General features: G+C 43.8%; 4 protein-coding genes across 6 annotated transcripts in view; 3 read left to right on the forward strand and 1 right to left on the reverse strand.

The window, feature by feature from the left end:
* The window catches only part of ccnyl1 (cyclin Y-like 1), a 10,631-nt gene extending 7,672 nt beyond the window's left edge, over window positions 1-2,959 (reverse strand). For 2 of the 3 annotated variants that reach the window (XM_083682225.1, XM_083682223.1), the window contains exon 1: window positions 1,819-2,959. In XM_083682225.1, the coding sequence (XP_083538351.1) occupies window positions 1,819-1,972 (154 nt within the window). In that variant the 5' untranslated portion in view covers window positions 1,973-2,959. The remainder of the gene's footprint in view (window positions 1-1,818) is intronic. The other variant, XM_083682224.1, reaches the window with a different exon arrangement.
* An 873-nt stretch (window positions 2,960-3,832) lies between these two features.
* umps (uridine monophosphate synthetase) lies at window positions 3,833-6,739 on the forward strand. Its single transcript, XM_083681488.1, has 6 exons — window positions 3,833-4,034; window positions 4,262-4,415; window positions 4,621-5,298; window positions 5,475-5,650; window positions 5,967-6,081; window positions 6,304-6,739. The coding sequence occupies exons 1-6, from the start codon at window positions 3,885-3,887 to the stop codon at window positions 6,480-6,482; spliced, it is 1,452 nt and encodes a 483-aa protein (XP_083537614.1). The 5' UTR covers window positions 3,833-3,884; the 3' UTR covers window positions 6,483-6,739.
* Window positions 6,740-16,182: 9,443 nt separating this feature from the next.
* Window positions 16,183-18,472, forward strand: cryba2b (crystallin, beta A2b; the record flags this gene model as incomplete). The annotated part of the gene is made up of 4 exons (XM_083682720.1): window positions 16,183-16,340; window positions 17,332-17,473; window positions 17,848-17,990; window positions 18,325-18,472. 4 exons carry the CDS (start codon window positions 16,183-16,185, stop codon window positions 18,470-18,472), a joined length of 591 nt encoding a protein of 196 aa, XP_083538846.1.
* Window positions 18,473-21,843: 3,371 nt separating this feature from the next.
* fev (FEV transcription factor, ETS family member) lies at window positions 21,844-23,572 on the forward strand (the record flags this gene model as incomplete). Its single annotated transcript, XM_083681932.1, has 3 exons — window positions 21,844-21,907; window positions 22,376-22,447; window positions 23,034-23,572. Exons 1-3 carry the CDS (start codon window positions 21,859-21,861, stop codon window positions 23,570-23,572), a joined length of 660 nt encoding a protein of 219 aa, XP_083538058.1. The 5' UTR covers window positions 21,844-21,858.
* Window positions 23,573-24,200: the final 628 nt, after the last annotated feature.

The following is a 24,200-nucleotide window of genomic DNA, read 5'->3' on the forward strand; positions in this document are numbered from 1 at the left end:
GCTTCTCTCTCTCTCTCTCTCTCTCTCTCTCTCTCTCTCTCTCTCTCTCTCTCTCCTCTCATCTCTCTCTCTCTCTCTCTCTCTCTCCCCCCCCCCTCTCTCTCTCCCCCCCCTCTCTCTCTCTCTCTCCCCCCTCTCTCTCTCCCCCTCTCGAAGGCTACATGAGTCATGGAATGTCTTCCTCAGAGCTAGAAATCCTTTAATACTAATGCCTGGTTGAGCCTAGGATCCACCTCTTTAGTCATGTGTATTACCCTGTACCCATCCTCTTGTAACGCCTACAACTAATCCCCGAGCAGCTCTGTAGAGTGCTGCCTTCATTATGGACACAGAGTGAATGACAGACCAGGCCGTCCAGGCATAGGCCTTAACCCGAGGTCAGACGAACAGCAGCTGGGTCCACCAAACTAGGCTCAGTGGTAGACAGACCGACAGACAGGCAGACAGACAGACAGGCAGACAGACAGACAGGCAGACAGACAGGCCGACAGACAGGCCGACAGGCCCTCATCCAGCTCAACAGTCTAAAATAACCTCTTGGGAGGGGGGGGGGGGGGGAATACGCTCTCTCTCTTTAGGAAAATGCTGTTGTCACTTACTGAAGGGGAGAGGCACTGCATCAGAGGAAATATCTGGGATTCCTTAATCCGTTTGTGGCACTGACTCATAAAAGCAGAACAAGACTAATTTGGTAATGGTTATGTTACGGGCTATTACACGTAGCTTGCTGCTCCAGTGCCTGTGTAGTTCGCCCATCTGGACTGAAACTCAGAGATTGAGAGCATCCCGATAGAAGGGCCGTGTCTGGCTGGAAAAGCCTCCCAGCTGCTAAAACGAGAACCACAGGTAATGTAATCACATCACATCACGGCAGCCACTGTGAACACCAGAGAGCCCGTACCTGCTGACATAATTGGGTGTGGCAGAAACCGCCTTACAAGAGAACAGTCTTCATAGTATTGATGTCTGAAATTAGATAAGGGGGGGTGGGGGTGGGGGGGGGATGCAGCTGTTGTGTAGTATGGGCTCCTCAGAATGCCAGGGATAGCTGGGAGATTCTTTGGGTTCTCTACCATTCCACCAACCAACACTCTCCCTCCCTCCCTCCCTCCCTCCCTCCCTCCCTGCCCCCACAGATCCCATCTCCTGATGGGCTGGGGTGTGAGGGCCCTGGTCCTGAGGAATGTCCTTATCTCTGGGGGCATCAATGGTGGTGGCAACACCAAGCCCTGAGCTGTTCTGCAACTCCCAGCCAGCCAATGGGCTGGCTGAGTAAATAACACACTGTGGTAGACCAACAGGCAGCGTGGCTGTGTGGGTTTATCCTGGGGGGTGGGGGGGGGGGTGAAACACCAGGGCCTGAATTAACAGCAATAAAAGCTGTAAAGACCACAAATATCAAACCCTACTGGGACAACAAGGGGTCGGGATCAAATAGGCTAAGCCTTCAAATTGGCAACCTCACCAGAAATGTACAGTGCATAAACTGCACCTCATTCAATTGGCTGCTCTAACGTATGATAGGAAAGGCACACAAGTCAGTTCCCTGCACACTGCAGGGCGGTGTGAATACTGTACTGTATCCCACACATTGTGTGGGTAATGGCCCTGACACACGAGGCGTTGCAGTACAGAGCAGGTGGGAAGCAGGGGTAGGATATTGAGATCTCTCTCCTTGAAGGTGTTCTAAACAAGAACTCCTGCCGGTTTGGTTCTATCATTCTGATACATGCACAGACACTCTGAAAATATGTCGAGGCCATATATATATATATATATATATATATATATGTGATGCAGGCTGGCAGTCGGACCTACCGTCGGGCACCTCTCTGTCACTGATGTGCTGCAGGTAGGGGCCGGTATCGTCACTCACGTCCGTGCTGATTTGGTAGTCCTCCAGGCGCTCCGGTTGCCTTGGCAGCTTTGGGCTCCCGTCCGGAGACACGCAGCATGACACCGTGTTCCCCATTCCAAACCGGGAATAATCGAAGACCCTACCTTACGTCCGGAGTAGTGCAAAATTCCTTCAAACCAATGCTGCTCGCCGCTACGTACACATCAGCAACGGATTAGCTCGATAACAAGATTTCCCTGATTTAGCAAAAGAAATTTCAACAATAAACACGTCAAGAATTAAAAAAGGGAAACACGTCTAGGCGAGTTCAACTGCTGCTGACCACCAGTACCAAGACATCGCATTCCTGTCCATTTGAGGGTGTGCTGGCTGTAGTACGATCAGGGCACTGGCTAGCTGACTGCTGCCTCTGTGCAGTAAAAAAAAAAATCGATGTTAGTCGACTAGGCTCTATTTGTTTACATGAAGTAAAAACAAAGTGTCTAACTACAAATGTGATTCCTAACAACCCAGGTCCTCAAATCAGCTGCTTGAACCCGACACAACACAAGTGGTTGCCAATTCATTGGACATTCCTTCGCTAGCAGCGTCAGCTACGTTAGCCAGCACCTCCAGCAGCAGCGGAACATCGTCTGGTCCTGGTCGCTAACAGGCTAGCAGGCTAGCAGGCTAGTCCCTTTAACTTCGCAACTATGCATCAATGTCTTTGATCCTGCCGCTTCAACACAATAAAGGCTACAGCCCGCAGATATGGCTCGTTTCAACCATTCAGGCCCAATACTTTCCAGGATTATTTAGTTAAAGTGTCCGAGGTAGCTTGATCTCACGCCAGTCCCTTAGCTCACAGGGTAGTTAGCTAGCTGTCATCGATTCCTGGGATCAGAAACCTACTCTATCCCGAGGCTTGCGTGGCCTCCGTCAAACGTAGTTGCCCCCTTGTCAATAAACGAATGCCAAAGAGCTTCAAATCATTCAGCTAAGTCAATTTGGTCAAGTCTTCTCGAAGTTCATCTTCGACCCCCAACTTTAGGACTCAAGACCCTCCGTTATCCCCTCCTCCCCACCGGCCAGTTCAGCGATCAGCTCCCCGCCACCAGCGCCATCTGTCCGACCACGGCCATAACACGGGCCCGGACGCACCGCGCGAACAGCCAATGAGATCGGAGCAGGGCGGGACAAAGAGGTTGTTAGCCAACCAGAGCCCAGAATCTTAGCGCGTTGTAGCCAATGACTTAAAACCCCAAAAATGTGATTAAAAAATAAGGGTTCAGAGAAAGTCAATATTTTCTTGAAATATTTTGAAGAATTAATTTCATAAGATAAATTGAAAAGGCAGTATTTACACTGATTGAACTTCGATTTAGGGACACTGTGCCACAACTTGTGGCACACTAGAGCAAATAGCTAAGAGGTAAATATCTTGATAAAAAGATTATGAACCATCCTTCCTGTAAGCCCTGAGGCTGTAATTACTGTAATAAATTAGGTATTTCTCTTTGACGACTTGAATGAATGAATGTCAATGTGTCAATGTCTCGTCTTTCTAAAGATCTAATTTAACTGAACTGTACATACGAATATGAATATGTATATGGCAATGTCCTGACATTATATTACTCTCTTATCTTATTTTAACGTGTAAATATATTGTATATTATATATATTATATTATGTTGTTCTTGTATGAAACTGTTCTGTCTATAGCTGTTCCGTACTCTTACTGCCATGTGTTTTATGTGGACACCAGGAAGAGTAGCGGCCGCATGTCCCGATAAACAAATGTTTTTGATGTTGTTTCACAGACAAGGCTTAAGCCTAGTCCTAGACTAAAAACATCCTCATTGGCAATTTGCCATTGAAAGTGTGAATTAGTCCAGGACTAGGCTTAAGCCATGTCTGTGAAACCAGCCCTTTCCCTTTGCGTCATAAAACCACATTTCCCATGATTCTATGCGCCACAAGGCGGAAGAGAGGGAGAAAGTGAAGCTTGAGAACCGATCGCTTATAATCGGAAAACTTCCCGAAAATGGAGAACGTTTCTATTGACGCTTTAATTTTGAAGTTGCATGATGTTCAAGGCGTCAAATTTGGAGCATTCAAATTGAAAAGTGGAGTCATCTCGCCTATTTATTTTGACCTTAGAGTCATTGTTTCATACCCATCTCTCATGAACGAGGTAAACACGTGTTTCCAAAACCAATGCTTTCAATGACATGCATGCTGACGCTGTCTCTTTAGCTTAGTTAGCTGGGAATTGCTATGGTAAGCAATAAAGCTGTAGTAGCTTTACTAGTACAGTTGATGGCTAGATAGCTTCAGTTAACTTGCTTTTAAGCTTGCCAACTAAACCTAGACTAGAGGTTTTCTTCTTTTTTTTTTGCATTTGCTTTTTTTTGCTTTTAGGTGTCGAGTCTTCTTTATCAACGCGCCAGAGATGAGGAGTTGAAATATAACAACGTTTGTGGCGTTCCATACACGGCCCTTCCCCTGGCTACAATCATCTCCTCCAAACATGATTTGCCCATGCTAATACGACGAAAAGAAGCAAAGGACTATGGTGGGACTTGACGACTGGTCAAATGCATTGTTGCCTTTTGTTGACGGTCTAATGCTGAACTCCAGCAGCAGTTCTGTCTACAATTAAATGCAAACACCATCAACGGTTCTCTGAAATACAAAAAGGGGAACTCTGTCGATTTTTTTCTGTGTTCTCTAATGAGACAGTCGTCGTTAACGACTTTATGTTTGTTGTTTGGTTTAAGGAACGAAAAAGATGGTGGAGGGAACCATCACCCCGGGAGACACATGTCTGATCATCGAGGATGTGGTGACCAGCGGCGCCAGCATCCAGGAGACGGCGGAGGTGCTTCAGAAGGAAGGGTTAAAGGTCACGGACGCCATCGTGCTGATGGACAGGGAGCAGGGAGGCTTGGAGAACCTGGCGTTGAAGGGAATCAAGCTCCACCCCATCATCTCCATCTTCAAATTCCTCGACGTCCTTCTCCAGGCCGAAAGAATCGACTCCACCATGGCCCAGAACTGCCGCAAGTTCATCCAGGAGAACAACACCTTCATTCCCGCGGAGGAGATGAACAACGGCTCTCCGGCGTCCAAGAAGGTGTGTACGGATCTGAGCTACGGGGCCCGGGCTCTGCTCCAGGACGCCCACCCCCTGGCCGCCCGGCTCCTGGCGCTGATGGAGGAGAAGAAGAGCAACCTGTGTGTGTCGGCGGACGTGACGGAGTGTGAGGAGCTGCTGCAGCTGGCCGACACTCTGGGCCCCCTGATCTGTGTGCTGAAGACTCACGTGGACATCCTCCAGGACTTCACCCCGGCCTTCACCCGAGCCCTGAAGGACCTGGCGCGCAAACACAACTTCCTCATCTTCGAGGACCGCAAGTTCGCCGACATCGGGAACACGGTCAAACATCAGTATGAAGGTGAGCCGCTAGAGGATTGGGACGGGTTTATTTTTATTTTGTTATTTTTTTCGCTGCCCGATCTGGTCATCTTCGTGTGTTGTTAGTTAAAACATAGCCCACCTTTTGAGGTCGTAGCAAATGTGTGTCGCTGTTTTTAAGTCTCCTGTCCTGACTGTGTTTCCTGTGTTGCTCAGGTGGTCTCTACCAGATCTCCTCCTGGTCTGACATCATTAACGCCCATGCTGTGCCCGGGCCAGGGGTGGTGAAGGGGCTCAGCGCTGTGGACTCTCCCCTCAAACGAGGCTGTCTCCTCATAGCCCAGATGAGCTCCCAGGGTTCCCTAGCAACAGGAGACTATACCCAGGCGGTGGTAAGCGCTGCTCGCTCTCAGAGAGTGGATATGAGAACACTGTGTCCTGTCCCAGTCGACACTTCTGTCGTTTAGAATGTGTTACTTTCAGAACATGCAGTAATCTCACAGGGCTGCTGCAGTGATTTCTCAATAAATTCCATTCTATCCCTCCCTGTTGATTTAAATGTGCGTTCATAATAGCTGGGGGGGTAAATGTTTTTATTTTAAAAAGTATCATTTTGATAAAATTCCCAAAACAGTTTAACTGAATTACTGGTTATAGACAACATGATTGTTTAATGTATCAGGGTTTATGACTCTCTCGTTTCTGCAGGTGAAAATGGCGGAGGAGCATTCGAACTTTGTGTTTGGTTTCATTTGCGGTTCCAAGATCAGCAATAAGCCGGAGTACCTCCACATGACCCCGGGAGTACAGATGCAGGCCGCAGGTATTGTATTATCTATCGATTTAACTCTCCAAATGTCACATTTTTCTGTCACCGCCTTGACATTCTGACACTTTTTCTTTTCTTTCTGTTGTAATCTCCTACCGCCTCCAGATGGCGCTGTTGTTCAAGAAATCCACACGGTTGTTTTTCTCCCCAATGTCTAGAATGGGCAGTCTTCCCCACCACACCATTCATTGATCATTTGTGTTCTGTGTTTTTCAGGAGATGCTCTCGGACAGCAATATTCCACTCCTGAGGAGGTGATCTGTAAGAAAGGCTCTGATGTCATCATCGTTGGCCGAGGCGTACTGGGGGCCCCTGATAGGGTGAAGGCCGCGGAGGAGTACCGCAAAGCAGGATGGGACGCGTACATGAGGAGACTAGCAGCATCAAGCCAATAAGAGGTCAAAGGGCAGGCACCACATCACTAATGTGAAATCATGATTATTCCCTCCAGTAAGTGGCTGGTCCTGCTCTTCCCTCTAGTCCACTGAGAACTGTGACGATCCTCATCTCTTCCTTTGGTAACAGGGACATGCTTCAGTATTTTCCCTCCATCCAATGTGTTGTTTAAGTTTTATGCAAAATGCAAATGATATTTTTATTCCACAAAAATCAATTTATGATATTATGAATTAAATAAATACATTTGCTATGATTGCTGGGTCATGACCTCCTTGACTCTTTTCAGCTTTTCCTCAATGGTTTCTGTGGAACACTCTAGAAATGGAGATGTGTGGACAGTATTGTTTTCATGTAAAACAAATATTCTAAATGCTCAGGGAGATATTAGCTGTTGCTCATGTGGTCCACGCGTAACACAAAACACATGACGCAGTACAAAACCATTATGAAACAGATTATGCACTTCATGGTGGATGGCTCATGGTGGATTATGCACTGCATGGTGGATGGCTCTTCTGAGAGGTTCAGTAAAGTAAGGTTTTCTTCAAAGTACAACAATAACAAGTGAGTTGTGTTCAAAACACAGTATTGGATAAAGGCTTGAAGAAAGGACGAAGATGATTTATTTATTGAGGTTCCTACATTCCGGGGAGACGTTGTACCATGAGTAAATAAGCACTAATGTGTACGAGCCGTGTGTTGCCCATGAAAGGCTTGTTGTAGTTTACATTCTACTACTTTCCTACGAAACATTAGGCATACATGGCCTAACACACAGCATACATTTTTATTTCACTTTTATTTTAGCCGGGAGTCCCACACACAGTTTACAACAATAGATGATACACATCACAACACAATAAAGCACAATCAAGAAAAACAAACATTTTTTCAACAAAGAGGTCCTCAATCAAAAGTTTAAACTGAGCAACCAGTTGAAACGTTCTCTGCAGATTGTTCCAGCAGTGAGGTGCACCACAACTAAAAACGGATTTACCCAATTCGGTGAAGACCCGAGGAACCTCAAGAGTTAACCAACTCTGAGAACGAGTTAGGTAATTGATGTTCTTGAATTTCAATAATGAGGTTAGGTAAACTGGGAGTTTATGCAGCAAGACTTTATACACAAAAAGAGAGTAATGAAGAGATCTACAGGACCAGTCCAGACCACCTTTTGATAAAGTTTAGCAAGCAAGGTCTGACGGCCAGACAGTGAATTCATTTGCAAGCCATATGGAAATATAGGTAAATGACCTGGGAGTATAGGTGGGAACTGCACAGAGCAGGCAGGTGGGTTCTCTCTATACCTTTAACATAGGTTAAAGTTACCTTTGAATGCCCTATTCTCTTCTGGTTCAGAGCAAGCACAAAGGTCAACCACCCCTGCCATCGTCGATGGGAGGGAGCGAAATGCACGGTCGGTTTGCATAGAGAGGGAAGGGTTAGCATAATGGACGGGAGCTAGTTGGCTAATCTACTTCAGCCCTCCCCCACGACTCCTGTGTCAATATTGGCGCAGAGAAACGCACCGTGCGACAGGTGTCCGCAGCTGGAGGATCCTCTCTCTTTAAAACCAATCTAGAAAAAAAGAGAGAGAGGGAGTGAAGATGAATGGGAGGGAGGCCTGCCATGTTAGCAGTATAAATACCTGGTACTGGTCACACACGTTCACTGTTCCCACAAAGATGCGTCTGATGCTCAGGTGTTCTTACCTGTAGGACGTTTTTGTCTTATTTTTCTCACTTTTTTGCTGCCCTCCCATCTGTCCATCCAGTATGCTATTGAGAGGTGGTAAGTTTATGTCGGAGAAACTGTTCTTTTGGATGAAATTATAGAGCATGTGAATGTTTTTTTCATTTTTTCCCCCAACAGTTAGGCCTACTTCTATCAATATTAACATTGTTACCCTCTTTTCAAGGTGTGGCGGACGGCGACAGAGGGACACATGAAGAGCACAGGCGCATAGTCCTTCACTGCTTTCCAAAGCCAGGATCATAGCCTATTTGAACTGTTTCGAAACGTTTCGAAACGTTTCTTTCTGTATTTGCCTCACGTTGAGCCACACGCACAATACCTGAAGATGACGTTTTGTTCGTTCGGCTCGCGTTAAGCAGGTACAGACTTTCCTCAAAACAGTGGAGCAACAAGTTTCTATGGACATCTGTTGTAGGCTTTCTTTTGTCTTGTGACCAATACCAACATTTGTGAACCAAAATGATGTTACTACAATAGCTATGGGAATAGAGGTACACCTATTATAATTATAGCCAATGGTAAAACATTACAAGGATTTTTGCATGAATTACACTGAATAATTGGGTAGACCATCTAGTTCAAGATTTAAAAAAAAATATAATTTCGATTTTTTTTTTTTTTTTTTTTTTTTTTAACAAAAAGCTCAGTGGAGAGTTGGAGTGCTGTTGATCTAACCGCTATGACTGTATCCGTTTACCAGTTTATCTATTTTGAATAGATATTTCGATTTCGATTTCAATACAGAAGTGTAATGTTCTTTTTTATTTGAGACGGGATGAGATGAATCTCAATTTTCTACATTTACTCACCTTGCAGTGGGTCTCTCCATGGATTTAGCTTATACCTCATTTACTTTAATTAATGACTATAATTGAAGTATATTAGGTTTTCTATTTGGGACATGATGATGATACCCATTAGTGTCCACCAAGGTTTTTAATTAGTGTCATCCTTACGTCAGTGACTGCACCAGGAATCAAGGACCTGGCCATAACCTTAATTGGAGTTATGGTAATCATTAACCTTAATTGGAGTTATGGTAATGATTAACCAAGGCCCATCAAGGCCAGCCACGGACCATCTGTTGCTTGGAGATCTGCAGTGCTTCGATGTAGAATACATTATTAAAACAGAGGTAATATGGTTTATTCCTGTAAATGGAAAACAACAAAAAATGGAAAGCTGTGTTGTATGTACATCACTTAATGGAGTGACAAGCACTTTGTATCTCAGTTAAGCACAGAGAAACATGTCTCACCCACGATCAATGTCCTTGTATACATTTTAAAACACCGACTCATCCGTAGTGGTAATAGACTTAATTATTGTTTTGTAATTTCCGGTATTTAACCACGTTCTCTTAGATGGTACTGACTATCTAGTACTGTAATACATAATCCCCCTCTCATTAGAAAAAAACTTTGATAACACCTGTTGAGCCTAACTGTCACTAAACATTTGCATATCCATGAGTTTTTCTTTCCTTGTATGAACCAATAAACATCTCATAAGACAGGGTGTCTCTTCACTTCATTTAGTTCACATGTATTTGACTATTTGTCTGCGCTCCAGTAAATATTTGTTTAAAGTCCGAGTGAGGAGCCCTCATAGCATCCTGGTTGCTGCCTTCCCGACTGGCTTGGCTGGTGGTTACACCCTACTATAGCCTCAGCCGACACCTTTGCCTCCTTTAACACACGAAGTATTGGCTCTGTAGAAATATAGGACATTCGTTTGATAGCTTCCCCTAATGTTTTATCAAGTCATCAAATCACACGGTCCCAGGATTTAGGTTCTCATCATGTGTGTGTTGTCTGGACAAAAGATGACAGGACCGATGAGTAGGACAGTGTGCTCGGTCTCAACGCCGTTACAACGTCAGTTTGAATGATTTTCTTCTACAGATGCAAATACAGTTCTATTCATGAGTACTGATATTATGCCACCACTTTCTTAGCCTAAAACTGACCGCATTATTTCGACTGACATAATTAATGTTCCAGTTAGTTGGAATTAATCAAATTAGCTTAGCTTTGCTATTCTTCTTCTTCAGGTTCAGGGTTATCATAACACTCTGACAATTGTGGTTGTCTGTAGAAAGACATGATTGCATTTGCGGAGGGCTGCTAAACAGCTACCTGCTGCCTAAGTGGGAGAACTAGGGTTGCCTGTGGGCTGTATGCCGTTCCCAATGGCAGTTAAAGAGGTTACGAATGAAATATGCAAATGCCTGGGGGGTTGTTTCTTCTGAATGACTGTTGATTAGATGTAACTGCCTGGTTATACCTGAGAGTGGGAGTGTGTGTGGGTGTGTGTGTGGGGGTAGAGGGGGCGGGGGGGGGCTGTTGCACCTCTCTGTCCTCGGGTAAATCCTGCCTGTTATGGTCCAACACTGACGCAGGGCATTCACAGCAGATGTCACCTGCGTGAGCCTGTTCAAATTTGTCCTTAGGAGGATTAGTTTCTATAGCAGCCATGAGGGAGGTAAAAAACCCCACCTGGAACAGGTCATTTTGTTCATGGCTGTTCATTGACTATTCAAATAGCACCGACTCACACAGAGCCTGACACCAAGACCCTGTCTGCTGAAAACATCAACAGACATGACTTCAACTGCTTAGAATTAGTTGATCAAACACAACAAATAAAGTCAGGCCATAAACGCACCACCCAGGACATACTTTATCTTAGATATATCAACGTTCTCTCAAGATCATTGAGAAAGATGAATTGAAAGCACAGCTGAAATTGAGTCATCCCAGAGTATTGTTCCTGTGTAAGGCTCTGTCACTGCAAGTTTGAACATGATGGGATCTGTCAGATTGGTCATGTAAATGAAACATTTACAAGGTAAATGGACCTGCCTCTTACCATGTGTTCTCTGAATGTGTGTGACAATACTCTCAGTTTAACCAATGAGACACTCCGATTTGAAGATATGCAGCACATTAAACTGTTTTACTTGTTTTGGATAGTCCCAAATAGATGCTTTGAAGATGTTAAGTAGATGTTCAACTAACTGTCTACAACATTTCAACAAACTATCCACGAACCCTAAACTTAACCCTTATCCTTACCCTAACCCTAACCCTAGCCCTAACGGTAACCCTTATCCTAACCCTAGCCCTAGCCCTAACCCTAACCCAACCCCTAACCCTAGCCCTAGCCCTAACCTTAAACCTTATCCTAACCCTAGCCCTAACCCTAACCCTAGCCCTAACCTTGACCCTTAACCTAACCCTAACCCTAACCCTAGCCCTAACCCTAAACCTAGCCCTAACCTTAACCCTTATCCGAACCCTGACCCTAACCCTAACCCTAGCCCTAGCCCTAACCCTAGCCCTAGCCCTAACTCTAGCCCTAGCCCTAACCTTAAACCTTATCCTAACCCTAACCCTAGCCCTAACCCTAACCCTAACCCTAGCCCTAACCTTAACCCTTAACCTAACCCTAACCCTAACCCTAACCCTAACCCTAGCCCTAACCCTAACCCTAACCCTAAACCTAGCCCTAACCTTAACCCTTATCCGAACCCTAACCCTAGCCCTAGCCCTAACCCTAACCCTAACCCTAACCCTAACCCTAACCCTAACCCTAGCCCTAACCCTAACCCTAGCCCTAACCTTAACCCTTATCCGAACCCTAACCCTAATCCTAGCCCTAGCCCTAGCCCTAACCCTAACCCTAGCCCTAACCCTAGCCCTAACCCTAACCCTAGCCCTAGCCCTAACCTTAACCCTTATCCGAACCCGAACCCTAACCCTAACCCTAGCCCTAACCCTAACCCTAGCACTAACCCTAACCCTAACCCTAACCCTAACCCTAGCCCGAACCTTAACCCTTATCCGAACCCTAACCCTAACCCTAGCCCTAACCCTAACCCTAACCTTAACCCTAGCCCTAACCCTAACCCTAGCCCTAACCCTAAACCTAGCCCTAACCTTAAGCCTTATCCGAACCCTAACCCTAACCCTAACCCTAGCCCTAACCCTAACCCTAACCCTAACCCAACCCTAACCTCAACCCTTATCCGAACCCTAACCCTAACCCTAACCCTAGCCCTAGCCCTAACCCTAACCCTAACCCTAGCCCTAACCCTAGCCCTAACCCTAACCCTAGCCCTAACCATAACCCTAGCCCTAACCCTAGCCCTAACCCTAACCCTAGCCCTAACCTTAACCCTTATCCGAACCCTAACCCTAACCCTAACCCTAGCCCTAACCCTAGCCCTAACCCTAACCCTAGCCCTAACCTTAACCCTTATCCGAACCCTAACCCTAACCCTTATCCGAACCCTAACCCTAACCCTAGCCCTAGCCCTAACCCTAGCCCTAACCTTAACCCTAGCCCTAACCTTAACCCTTATCCGAACCCTAACCCTAACCCTAATCCTAACCCTAACCCTAGCCCTAACCTTAACCCTTATCCGAACCCGAACCCTAACGCTAACCCTAGCCCTAACCCTAACCCTAGCCCTAACCTTAACCCTTATCCGAACCCTAACCCTAGCCCTAAGCCTAACCCTAACCCTAGCCCTAGCCCTAACCCTAGCCCTAGCCCTAGCCCTAACCCTAGCCCTAAACCTAACCCTAACCCTAACCCTAGCACTAACCTTAACCCTTTTCCGAACCCGAACCCTAACCCTAGCCCTAACCCTAGCCCTAACCCTAACCCTAGCCCTAACCCTAACCCTAGCACTAACCTTAACCCTAACCCTAGCCCTAACCCTAGCCCTAACCCTAACCCTAACCCAACCCTAACCTTAACCCTTATCCAAACCCTAACCCTAGCACTAACCCTAGCCCTAAGCCTAGCCCTAACCCTAGCCCTAACCCTAACCCTAACCCTAACCCTAGCCCTAACCCTAGCCCTAACTCTAGCCAGCTGTATATCAGTATATGCAGTTGATAGGTTGTTGATAGTTTGAGCAACTGTAGATTATCTATTATCCGGAAAAGTGTGAACTTCTTCAAATGTTTAATTGTGTTTATGAGGTGAAGTTGTGACTCTGTGTAAGATGAAAATGATAAAATAAACTGAATAAACCAGTCAAGCAGAAACACTGTGTTCCAGAGAAGTAGCAACATCACTTCTTAGCAGTACATGAATGTTTATGCAACATCTGCGTGGGAGGGGTGGGAGGCGGACGGGCAGAGGCCAAGGGTTTGGTATCCATGGAGAAGCTGGATTCTGAGAAACGGTGTGTCTCTCGCTCTGCCTACTCTCTGTGTTAATGTTCCCCACTCACACACACACACACACACACACACACACACACACACACACACACACACACACACACACACACTCACTCACACACACGCACACTTTTTGGGGCCCTTTGGGGGGCTTTGAGATAAAGACATCATAATCTGAAAGTAAATAAACAAAGATATCTGAATGCAGTATACCAAATAATCACACACTACAATCAGGTTTTATTTTCCAAACAAAGTGAGCTACAGTGCAAGCTGGACTCAGAGAGAAATGCTGTGAGGGAGAAGGAAACATGTGTAAATAACAATGTTTGCCCTGGTTGCTGGTTAAGTGCTCCCAGCCTCCACCTCCACCAGCTGTTTGCCTGTTACTGATGCCAAATAACTCGATGAGAGGATCAACCGTCTGGGTTACAGTTGGACATTGATTTTGGCATTTCTTAAAAAAAGAAAAAAAAGAATTAGGCGCTTTGTTCTGTACCACTTTAATTGATAGAAGCCGCTCAGTTCGAAGGACATTATAATGAGTGGCATCATTTTTTTTCCATCGGAAACATTTGACCTCTTTAGAGTTTGATAGAAATGACACATCTGAGATCATATCATATGAGATCAGAAAAGTCCCCTCCTTATGAGCTGCCTTCATGATATCATACAGAAAGACAATATCCAACTTTCACCACCCGTCATGTCACCGACTGTATCAGGGATCTGTGTGACCATTCCAGAAGAATAGGCTGTTGTACTATGACTGCAGTTGAGATAAAGATTCAAAGTAGGTCTCTGGGTTATAAGGCTGTACTGTTCGTGTCGGATGCAAATGGCTGGAGCTGAATTTCCTAGTGAAATTAGGGTTGGGCTGACGAGGTGACATATCTAATCTCTCCACCGGGGGATCAAAGGCCACCAGCTGGGCATGATCATGTCCCTCTGTCACCTTGTTCACCTGCCCCCGAGGCAAACAGGGCCACACAGGTAGGAACAATCACCCGGCTCCACTCACAATGGGACTGAGTACACACAAGCACACAGAGAAAGAGACACACACACACACGCACGCACACACACACACACGCACGCACGCACGCACGCACGCACGCACGCACACACACACACACACACACACACACACACACACACACACACACACACACACACACACACACTGCTGTTGACCACAAAGACGACAGCAAAGGGTGTGACTAGTGCAGTCTAACTCATTACTAAAGGAACATCCAAGGTTTACAGATCAGATTATTTCCATGTGCAGGTTATGTGTCTTATATAATATATAAGGGCAACACCCTAAAACTCATCATCACATGGATCAGGAAACACAATACTATACATGTGGTCCACCACTTTTACACAGGTAGATTCATAGATGTCTTTAACTGTTATAAAATCAAGTGAACTGACCATATGTGTCAATATTGGTTGTCACATGTTGAATGAATCATTAAGCCTAAACATACAGGTCATTGTCATCAATCACTGTAATTAACTATTCCACCACTAGGTGACGATAGAGACAAGTATTCCATTTCATGACACAGAGGATCCATTTTCACTCTTGCTTTTAGAATCTAAATAATGAAGTAAAATTGCAATATCAAAACACCTTATGATATTATATGATATATGATATATGTTATTCATACTTTTATCCATATGAATGAGAATATAGGTCCACATAACATACCACAAAAGCACAAAAACAATACTCACCCAGTGACAATACAATAACTTACAAAACACTGAACATAGAACATTCCACATTGAACTTGGCTGAGAACTCCTAACAATTGTAACGTGAATAGTTTCACCTTGAAAAACAACAATAAGCCTATAGGGCAATAGTTAATTCAAAAGCTTCTGTTTCATGCTGTGTATGCATACAAACAATATCTAACATGCTTTCCGAATATGAATAACTATCATCATTACGATCAATGATACTCTCTTCTCTCCCCATGTTGATTCCCCTAAACATTGACAACGGAGCCATGTTGAGGGCTGTGTCGAGAGGCGGCCATATTGGGGAAACCAGGAGGGAAGCTGTGGCCTTCTACCCACCTCTGGGGGATAATCTCCCACAATGCAGCCATTATCCCCAATTTCCAATCAAACTGTCGTGTCAGTGTGTTGCCATTGTGGCCGGCCGGCCGGCGGTCCACAGCCCTGGCTGCCATTTTGATGAGTCAGTGGATCTAAGCTCTGTCACAATGGGCCCCTGAAGCCTCCACAATGGCTCGGGCTAATGCACTCTTTCAGCCCGGCCGCTGCTGAGTGTGCAAGGCTTGTGCGAATGGTGCACTAAATGGGGGGCTCGGTCCTATAAAAACACTAGTGGGGTGCTAGTAGCCGACATACATTAGAGCATCTGTCCCACCTCAGTACTTCTGTAAGTATCACGCTACCTAGGTAGGAGTGTGAACATCTGCTTCCTGAGCATTGGGGTGGTACCAGCACCTGCCCAGTGAACCCCCCCCTCAAACATGGGGGGGTAGACAGCTAGATTTACTCAGTGTAAAACTGAGAGCTCGCTCAACAACGAGGTCTTTCTGGTAACCCCGCTGTGCTCAGGAACTAAATGTCTCACGCCTCATGTTAATCAGAGGAGCCCAGTGAAAGAAATGGTGGTTCAGTGTTCCTCACACCTTGGCTGGTCTTCCTTGTCCCTTGTCCCTTGGTAGAAAGGAAACACACGGTGAAAGCAGCAACCATGAACACTCAGCAGATGGAGCAGATGGGACAGTTCAAAATCACTGTCTGGGAGGAGGAGAACTTCCAGGGCAAGCGCTGCGAGTTCATGCTGGAGTGTCAGAACATCATGGAGAGGGGATTCCACAAGATCCGCTCCATCAAGGTGGAGAACGGACCGTAAGTCAAACCCTTTTTTGGGGATTTCTCTACCCTACGTTTACATTTGAGTCATTCACAGCAGGCCAGAGTGACAGAGAGCGGAGAACATCGTACAGTAAGTGTGTCCAACTCAGGTAGATGAGATAAACAGTACAACAGTAGAACAGGTGAACAGGGCAACAGGTGAACAGTTTACAGCACATTTCTGGAGTTCAAAGGTCAGGAGTTCAGATCCATGGAGGTTGTTGGTTCAACAGATATTTTCAAAGGTGTTGATCGTGAGTTCCAGTTGTGCTAGTGTAAAAAAGGGTAGTTTTAGTTCCTATCAGAGTCTAAATTATCATTGAGTCTTGAAATCTACATCTCAGCTCAGCTTGATAGGAATGCTGTGTCGTTTGTATGATATATGTATATATGTTTTATTTATATATTGTGCTTTCCTCCTCACTTTTGATTGTCTGACTATAAAAACTAGTAACTCATAATATCACTATGGCACTAATATTATACAATTAGTTGACATGTATTTTGGCACTGGCATTATCATGAACAAAATTAAGATTTAGCTGAATGTAAAGTCCAGCAGAAATGACTGATTGGGTTGAGTAATTTATGAGATGTATTCTGATACAACATGTTATTTAACTGCCAGCCAGAAGGCCAGCCTGCCAGCCAGCCAGCCAGCCCAGACCCAGGCTACTGTTTTAATCTACATAGGCCCCTGCCCTTTGCAGCTGCCTGCTCAAAGCCCCAGCGGCTCACTGACGATCAGATAAGGGGCCAAAGGCGCAGCATGTGATGTTTGCTCTGGGCTTTGTGCTCTCTGATCAACAAAGCTCTCGGCTGTGGGGCGTTGAGCTTTTGTTAACTCACATAACATATCTCTCTCTCTCTCTCTCTCTCTCTCTCTCTCTATCTCTCTCTCTATTTTATTTATTTCTCTCTCTCTCTTTCTCTCTTTCTTGCTCCTTCCCTCTCTTCTTTCTCTGGGGGGCTCCTTCTCTGTTAGCTGGGTGGGTTTTGAGTACCCTGAGTTCCAGGGACAGCAGTTCATCCTGGAGAAGGGTGACTACCCCCGTTACGAAGCCTGGAGTGGAAACAGCAGCTACAGAACCGAGCACATGCTCTCCTTCAGACCTATTAAGTGCGCCGTAAGTTTCTCCCCCAAAAGTGACCTCACACAAACAACGAGAAAAACACCTGAAGCACCTTTAGGAACCGCATCATGAATAAGGTTTCCGTGGACGCTCATAGAGACATTTGGATTGTGTTTAGACTGTCATCATCAAACCATGACTCTCCCATCCAACTGCCTTGGATTTCTCAACATTGTCTAAAACCCCTCAGCAATGTATTACTGAAACCTTGTGAAAAGTGTTACTGATCAACGCTCCTTTACCTGATCAATGCTCCTTTACCTGACCAACGCTCCTTTACCTGATCAACGCTCCTTTACCTGATCAATGCTCCTTTACCTGACCAACGCTCCTTTACCTGATCAATGCTCCTTTACCTGTGCCAACAGAACCACAGTGACAGCAAGGTGACACTGTACGAGTGTGAAGACTTCCAGGGCCGCAAGTTCGAGATGTGCGATGACTACCCCTCCCTACAGGCTATGGGCTGGTGCAGCAAGGAGGTCCCCTCAATTAAAGTCAACTCCGGAGCGTAAGTCCCCTCCTACTGCTCTCATATCGGCCTCTAAACAGTCAAGCATTCAGAGTCATGAACTATACTAGCAGGGACTAGCAGGGACTTCAGTCAGCTAGTTCAGCTAGACTACTTTAATGTTTACATTTGAAATGATCAGATTAGCCCCTGGCTATGTAGTGCTCCTTTGGGGTGTATTGTATTACTGTTGCCTACTTGTAAGAGGAAGTGATTTAGTCAAACAGATTGGGGGGATAGATTTAGTCATGTTTTGACGATTTATGTTGATGTTATTCTGCTGAAAACAACAACAACAAAAAACAACTGAAAAATGTTCCCTCTCCCTCAACAGCTGGGTGGCCTACCAGTTCCCCGGCTACCGTGGTTACCAGTACATCCTGGAGAGAGACAGACACCAAGGAGAGTACAGACACTACAACGAGTTCAGCACTCAGGCCCACACCAACCAGGTCCAGTCTATCCGCAGAATCCAGCACTAAGTCCACCTGACACAATCCTCCAACGGCTACTATGTACCAACCATGCCATGACATGTATTAAAATAGGCAATAAAGGCTTTATTCAAACTATGGAAAATGAGTGCTTGTGGAAATTCCTTGCTTTTGTTTATGGGCAAGTGGTCGAGTCTTAGAACCAGAAATCACCACCGGGGCGAGCGATGTCTGTATGACTACAACACAAGTGAAACCACAGGAGAATTTTATGATATGACAAATACATCAATATATTACCTAGGATTTGTTTTCAGAGCTAGTTTATGCTTTGTGTATAAAGATTTTCTTTTTTAGTGAAGTACTTATCCTCTGAAAACATCTCTTTCTGTTATGGATTATAGGATGTATATTGTTCTTGTCAGATTGTATCTTATTTCCAATAAACGAGAGCACCAGATCACTATTGTTTCCACTATTTGTTTCCACTAATGTTGTGTTGGGTAGTATGAAGAGTAAAACCAGGTTAAAAGGGTTTGAGCTACAGTATATTACTGTATTTTACTGTGGCTGCATTCAATATGTGAAAAGACTATATCTCCAATTGATTCCATTCTCTGTAATGAGAGAATCAATCAAACAATTTAACTGCGCATTCATTTTACATAACGCTTTTGAACTGTGGTGCTACCACACCTCGAAAATTGGCTTGAAAAATCAAGCCAATTGATGTATTGAACATTGACAATTACTCATTGTCGATTTCAGCAAGGCTTTTATCATCGAATGTATAAAGTAAACAATGCATTTAGAGCCACGTAGGTGGCCTCCAACACGAGTGAAGCGAGGTCAGCTGCTGTAGACTGAAAACCTGGCCCGCGGTCCTGGACCTGAGCATGCGTAGTCCCTGTCAGGAGCTGTCCAGGGTGCTGGCCTTCACTACTCTGGCCCCGTTCAATGACGGCTCACAACACCCCGTGTTATTACCCCGAACCCGAAATGGGGGTGGGGGGGACACGGCAATATTAGCCCCCACCTTAGCTTTGAGACTCTCATCGTACATCTATGATAATAACCACAACGCTTAGCTTAGCCTACAATAAGCATGTTTTCTTTTTAACCGTTTGAAGTCAACACTGCAACATCCGGCTTGGAATCCGTTGCCTATGGCTTGTTTACCGAGTCAATTGCACAGGTCCAGGACGTCCAATTCCGTGTTACACACCCACATAACAGACAAACTTGGTCGTGAACCGCGCACACCGGGAAAAACAGTTCCACACCCAGACCAGGATCTTTTCATAAATGTTCAACTACACACACACCTTTCTCAAATATACAATTCTGTCTTGACTGATTAAAACGGCTAGACACTGCACAGTGCACTGAGACAGCCATGCCTGTCGGATGTGAGTGAAGGAATCAGGTAGGCCTACTGGTCCTATTTTCAACCCAGAGGAAAAGGTAAGTCCAGCAATGGAAATCAGATTCGCAAGAGAAGATGTTTTCATTTTTTATTTACTTGTGTGTTATTCTAAATTATGGATGCCTATGGCTTTAGACCGATAGACTAGTAACACAATGTGCTTTAATTGTTCATTTACTTGTGTGTTAGCCTAAGTTATGGATGTGTATAACACTTTAGACAGATAGACAACACACAATACTAAATGTATAACATGTTATTATTTAATGGACGAATTTAAACTTGAATCTGCTCCCGTATTTTTCACACTAATGTTAACCATGCCTGATGTCATTACGCACGATAATTACGATCACAATTTGGAATTCCGCATTGGCGTTTCATAGCCTGTCCTATTCTCTATTCTTGACATCAGTGAAGTGGAAACAAGAATAACATGTTACCACATACGACAGTGTATAGTTTGAAGAAGAAACCTGCCATGTAGCCTATTAGGATATTCTCAATACACACATTTTTCTAGCATTCGAGGCTTGTTTTAAGTTGCCTGCGACATGTTTAAAGACTCAGGCAGCTAAAGCAAGTCTGGGACGCCAGAGACTGACCTCCCAGCCGAGCAGCAGCGACAGAGCCAGTGGAGGCTGAAGGCGTGGTAGGAAATAACGTGGAAGGAATGGAGCACTCGAGTCACCTTGATCATATAACCCTCTATTGGAGAAATCAAACTCCCATGCAGTTGCCCGTCGAACATTTAGCCTACAGACCCAGTCGATAATGTATTCATCTTAATCGTGAACAAAAGGTGTCTTATGTCAATTCATTCACTATATTTTGATGTGAACGTCCTACTGTTAAACTAGAATATGGAAACGTTTGTAACACAGTTTGCTGTACATTTTGCATGTCCATATGCCAAGAAGGTCTAATAAAATATCTTTGTCTGAAGAGTTTGGCTGCCATTACTTTTTTGTCCTTTTCTATAGGGGGAGTAATTCTGGGAAGAAAACATTACAATGATGAATGATGATGGTGATAATGTTGATGATGATGATGATTACTATAATTAGAACTATAATGTTTATTATTAGGCTATCGTTATTATTATGATGATGATGATGATTATTATTATTTATACTATTATTAATACTAGGTCAACTACTACTACTACTACTACTACTACTACTACTACTACTACTACTACTACTACTACTACTACTACTACTACTACTCACTACTACTACTGATAATAACAATAACAACAACAACAATAATAATAATAACATTAATAATAAATATTATTGTTATTATTATTATTGTTGTTATTATAACTATACTTATAACATAATACACCTTAATAATAGTACAATATTTAATTAGGAGGTTTTTTTTTTTTACAAACGAGGAGGTTTATCTTTGGAAGATTATTAATAGTACATTATCATCTCATGGCTTTACACCAGAAGACATGGTTTTAGATTTACAACCTCGTTATGCTCATCCTCGTTAGGCGTGTATAGCCTCATACACCTACAAACAGAAGGCTGGGGATGAAATGTTCTTGTTTTCCCAGCTGCATTGAAGCATGATTTTAAAGGTAAATATTCTTTTCCAACGAAATAGGCCTTTCTGTTTGCAGAGAGGTAAAGAGGCGGAAAAGTGAGAGGATCTGAACTGGTTTCCATGTCAAACACTTCAATTCTCCATAGAAACTCTGATCTTAACGCGGAAACTTTATTAAACCCTGATGGCGGATTGATAAGGCCGAATTTCTATCGGCCTCTTTTTATTGTGGAGACGGGGAGGGATGACAGAGGTAAATTGCTCTTTTAATTAAAGCAATGCACCAAAGGAAATTGCTGTCTGAATATTGTCTCAGAGATGGGGTTTCTGACAGTTGCCTGGAAACTTCAATCTGTCCCACATTTATTCCAGATCACAGTTATGAGATAAAGTTTAATAAAAATCTTTCCCCGAATGAAATCCAACCCTTTCTTGAACAACAGCTACAATGAGACAGAACTGCGGAGGAAACCTAATGTTTAACATGTATCTCTCAGGTTGGTTTTTGGCTTTTGTACTTAAAAGGAGAAATATTGCTTTACACATTCAATGATTTGAGGAAAAAGGTCTTTAGTTCTCCGGTAGTGATGCTGCTTCTAGCTAGCGATTGTTCTGCCTTTTCAATCTGAAACACGTCTCCTTTTGTCGGAAATCGGATATCCTCTTTCCTGAACGCGTTTCCTGGCTTCACCAAGGAAGCCTGGAGGAGAAACCGCAAATATGAGAGAACAGAGACATTAGTTAGAGACTCGATTAAACTACAATCATGCTTTTAAATGATTTTGTGGAATTTACGAATTGAAGAAAAAGGACCATGGACATCAGGCCTACAGATTTAATCATCCTAGATTTTATTGCTAAAGAATTCCTAACTTTGCAATCAATATTTAGATTGAGTTTATGATATTGTTATCTTTGCCTTGATAGCATATTTTTGTGTTTCTGATTTCATTCATTCATTTCAGATCCAACAGAAAATCTGTTGAAAGACAGCAAAGGTACATCTTGGAGTCCCATAAATACAGGCGTGCAAAAGGGTAAGCAAATATGCTTTTATAGTAATTACAGTTTGAAATATAATGGAGGCTATGTTATCATAATAACCCCATATTTAAACGTACATATGTCTATAAAACATCAGAAATTGTATATTGTCATGAGGCTAAGTACTAGTCTACACCATACAGCACCGTCTTCACATATTTCACATATTGCACCATGCAGGATAACAGATCTCTTCAACATCGCCGTTGATTGGATGGAAGATGATTATGCTAATGAAATTGTTGTGGTTTTTGTGATGTTGCACTGGGCCTTAATTGTGTTTTTCCTAAGTAATCTTTATTCCATTGGTTTCCCTTAGTTTTATAATTGCAATAAGTTAGTTTGAGTTAATGTTAATTATTACAAAAAAATGTTGGAAAATGTGAATATTTTCACAATGGATTTCTCCCAAATAATTTAGAGGTTTAACATACAATCGATAATTTAGTACAATGTATTTCCCATTGCAATTGGCCATTTATCTTCGAATTTAAGTCAAATATATATTTTTTGTAGATTTCAGACGAACAGGCCTACATATTCATCCTTATGTCTGCCTTGTTGTGCATGTTTCTGTAGGCAGCGGGCAGATTCAGCTATGGCAGTTCCTCCTGGAGCTGCTGTCGGACAGCGCCAACATGGCATGCATCGCCTGGGAAGGAACCAACGGAGAATTCAAACTCATCGACCCGGACGAGGTGGCCCGGCGATGGGGCGAACGCAAGAGCAAACCCAACATGAACTACGATAAACTAAGCAGAGCGCTCCGCTATTACTATGACAAAAACATCATGACGAAAGTCCACGGAAAACGATATGCTTACAAGTTCGACTTTCACGGTCTCGCCCAGGTGTGTCAACCATCGTCGACAGAGCAAGCTCTTTATAAATTCCAGAGTAATTTTGCCCCCATTCCCTTTTCAGGGATTTCCAAACTAAACTTGGTTGCCCCGGGGGTCGGCCCGTCAGGGTTCTCTTACTGGCCGGGGTCTCCACCGACCCTCTACCACAGCCACAACCTCCAACATCCTGGACAGTTTGGTGCTGTGTCTGCCTCGCACATTAGCTGTGTCAACAACATCAACAACCTGAATAATATTAATAATCACTATAATTGACTAATATGAAACACGACTGATATCAAAGATTGGAACTGTATGCCTTTTAAATGAAGGCCTATATGAATGCAGTAGACTACTCTTATCAACCGCGTCTGGTAGGTTTACGCGCGGCTTGTGCGTTCATGTATAGTGTGCTTTTAAATTAATGTTCCTTTCTAGTTTTGAACATTTCTTCCTTGATCGCCCACCTTTTCTCCCTTGATCGCCCAAAATTTGTACACAAGTATTTAGGTCTGGCACAATAATTCTAAATTATAGGCATAGGGTATTCGTGCATTTTGATAATGAGATTATGAAATTAACAAATAATAAAATATGTTCTGGAAAGGTATAAGCTACATTAAATGTCACTCGTTTTCAAATCACTTTCAAAAACATGAGGTAGCCTAATGATTTAGAGCCACACAACTTGTGTCTTTTGTTTACTAATGTTTCTAATTAAACTGGATGTTCTGTACCTATCGATAATAGGTCCCTAGCGCCATCTGGTGTATTTTAAGTAGGCTAAATCTGAAACGATGCACTGAGATAAGCTATTATATTAGATAAACTATTATTATTTCCAAAATAACTGCAATGGTTCAAAATTATTTATGAGAAAAATAAAACAGCCTTCAGATACAGG

The sequence above is a fragment of the Argentina silus genome (genome assembly GCF_951799395.1).
Source record: "Argentina silus genome assembly, chromosome: 12".
In the NCBI taxonomy this organism is placed as follows: domain Eukaryota; kingdom Metazoa; phylum Chordata; class Actinopteri; order Argentiniformes; family Argentinidae; genus Argentina; species Argentina silus.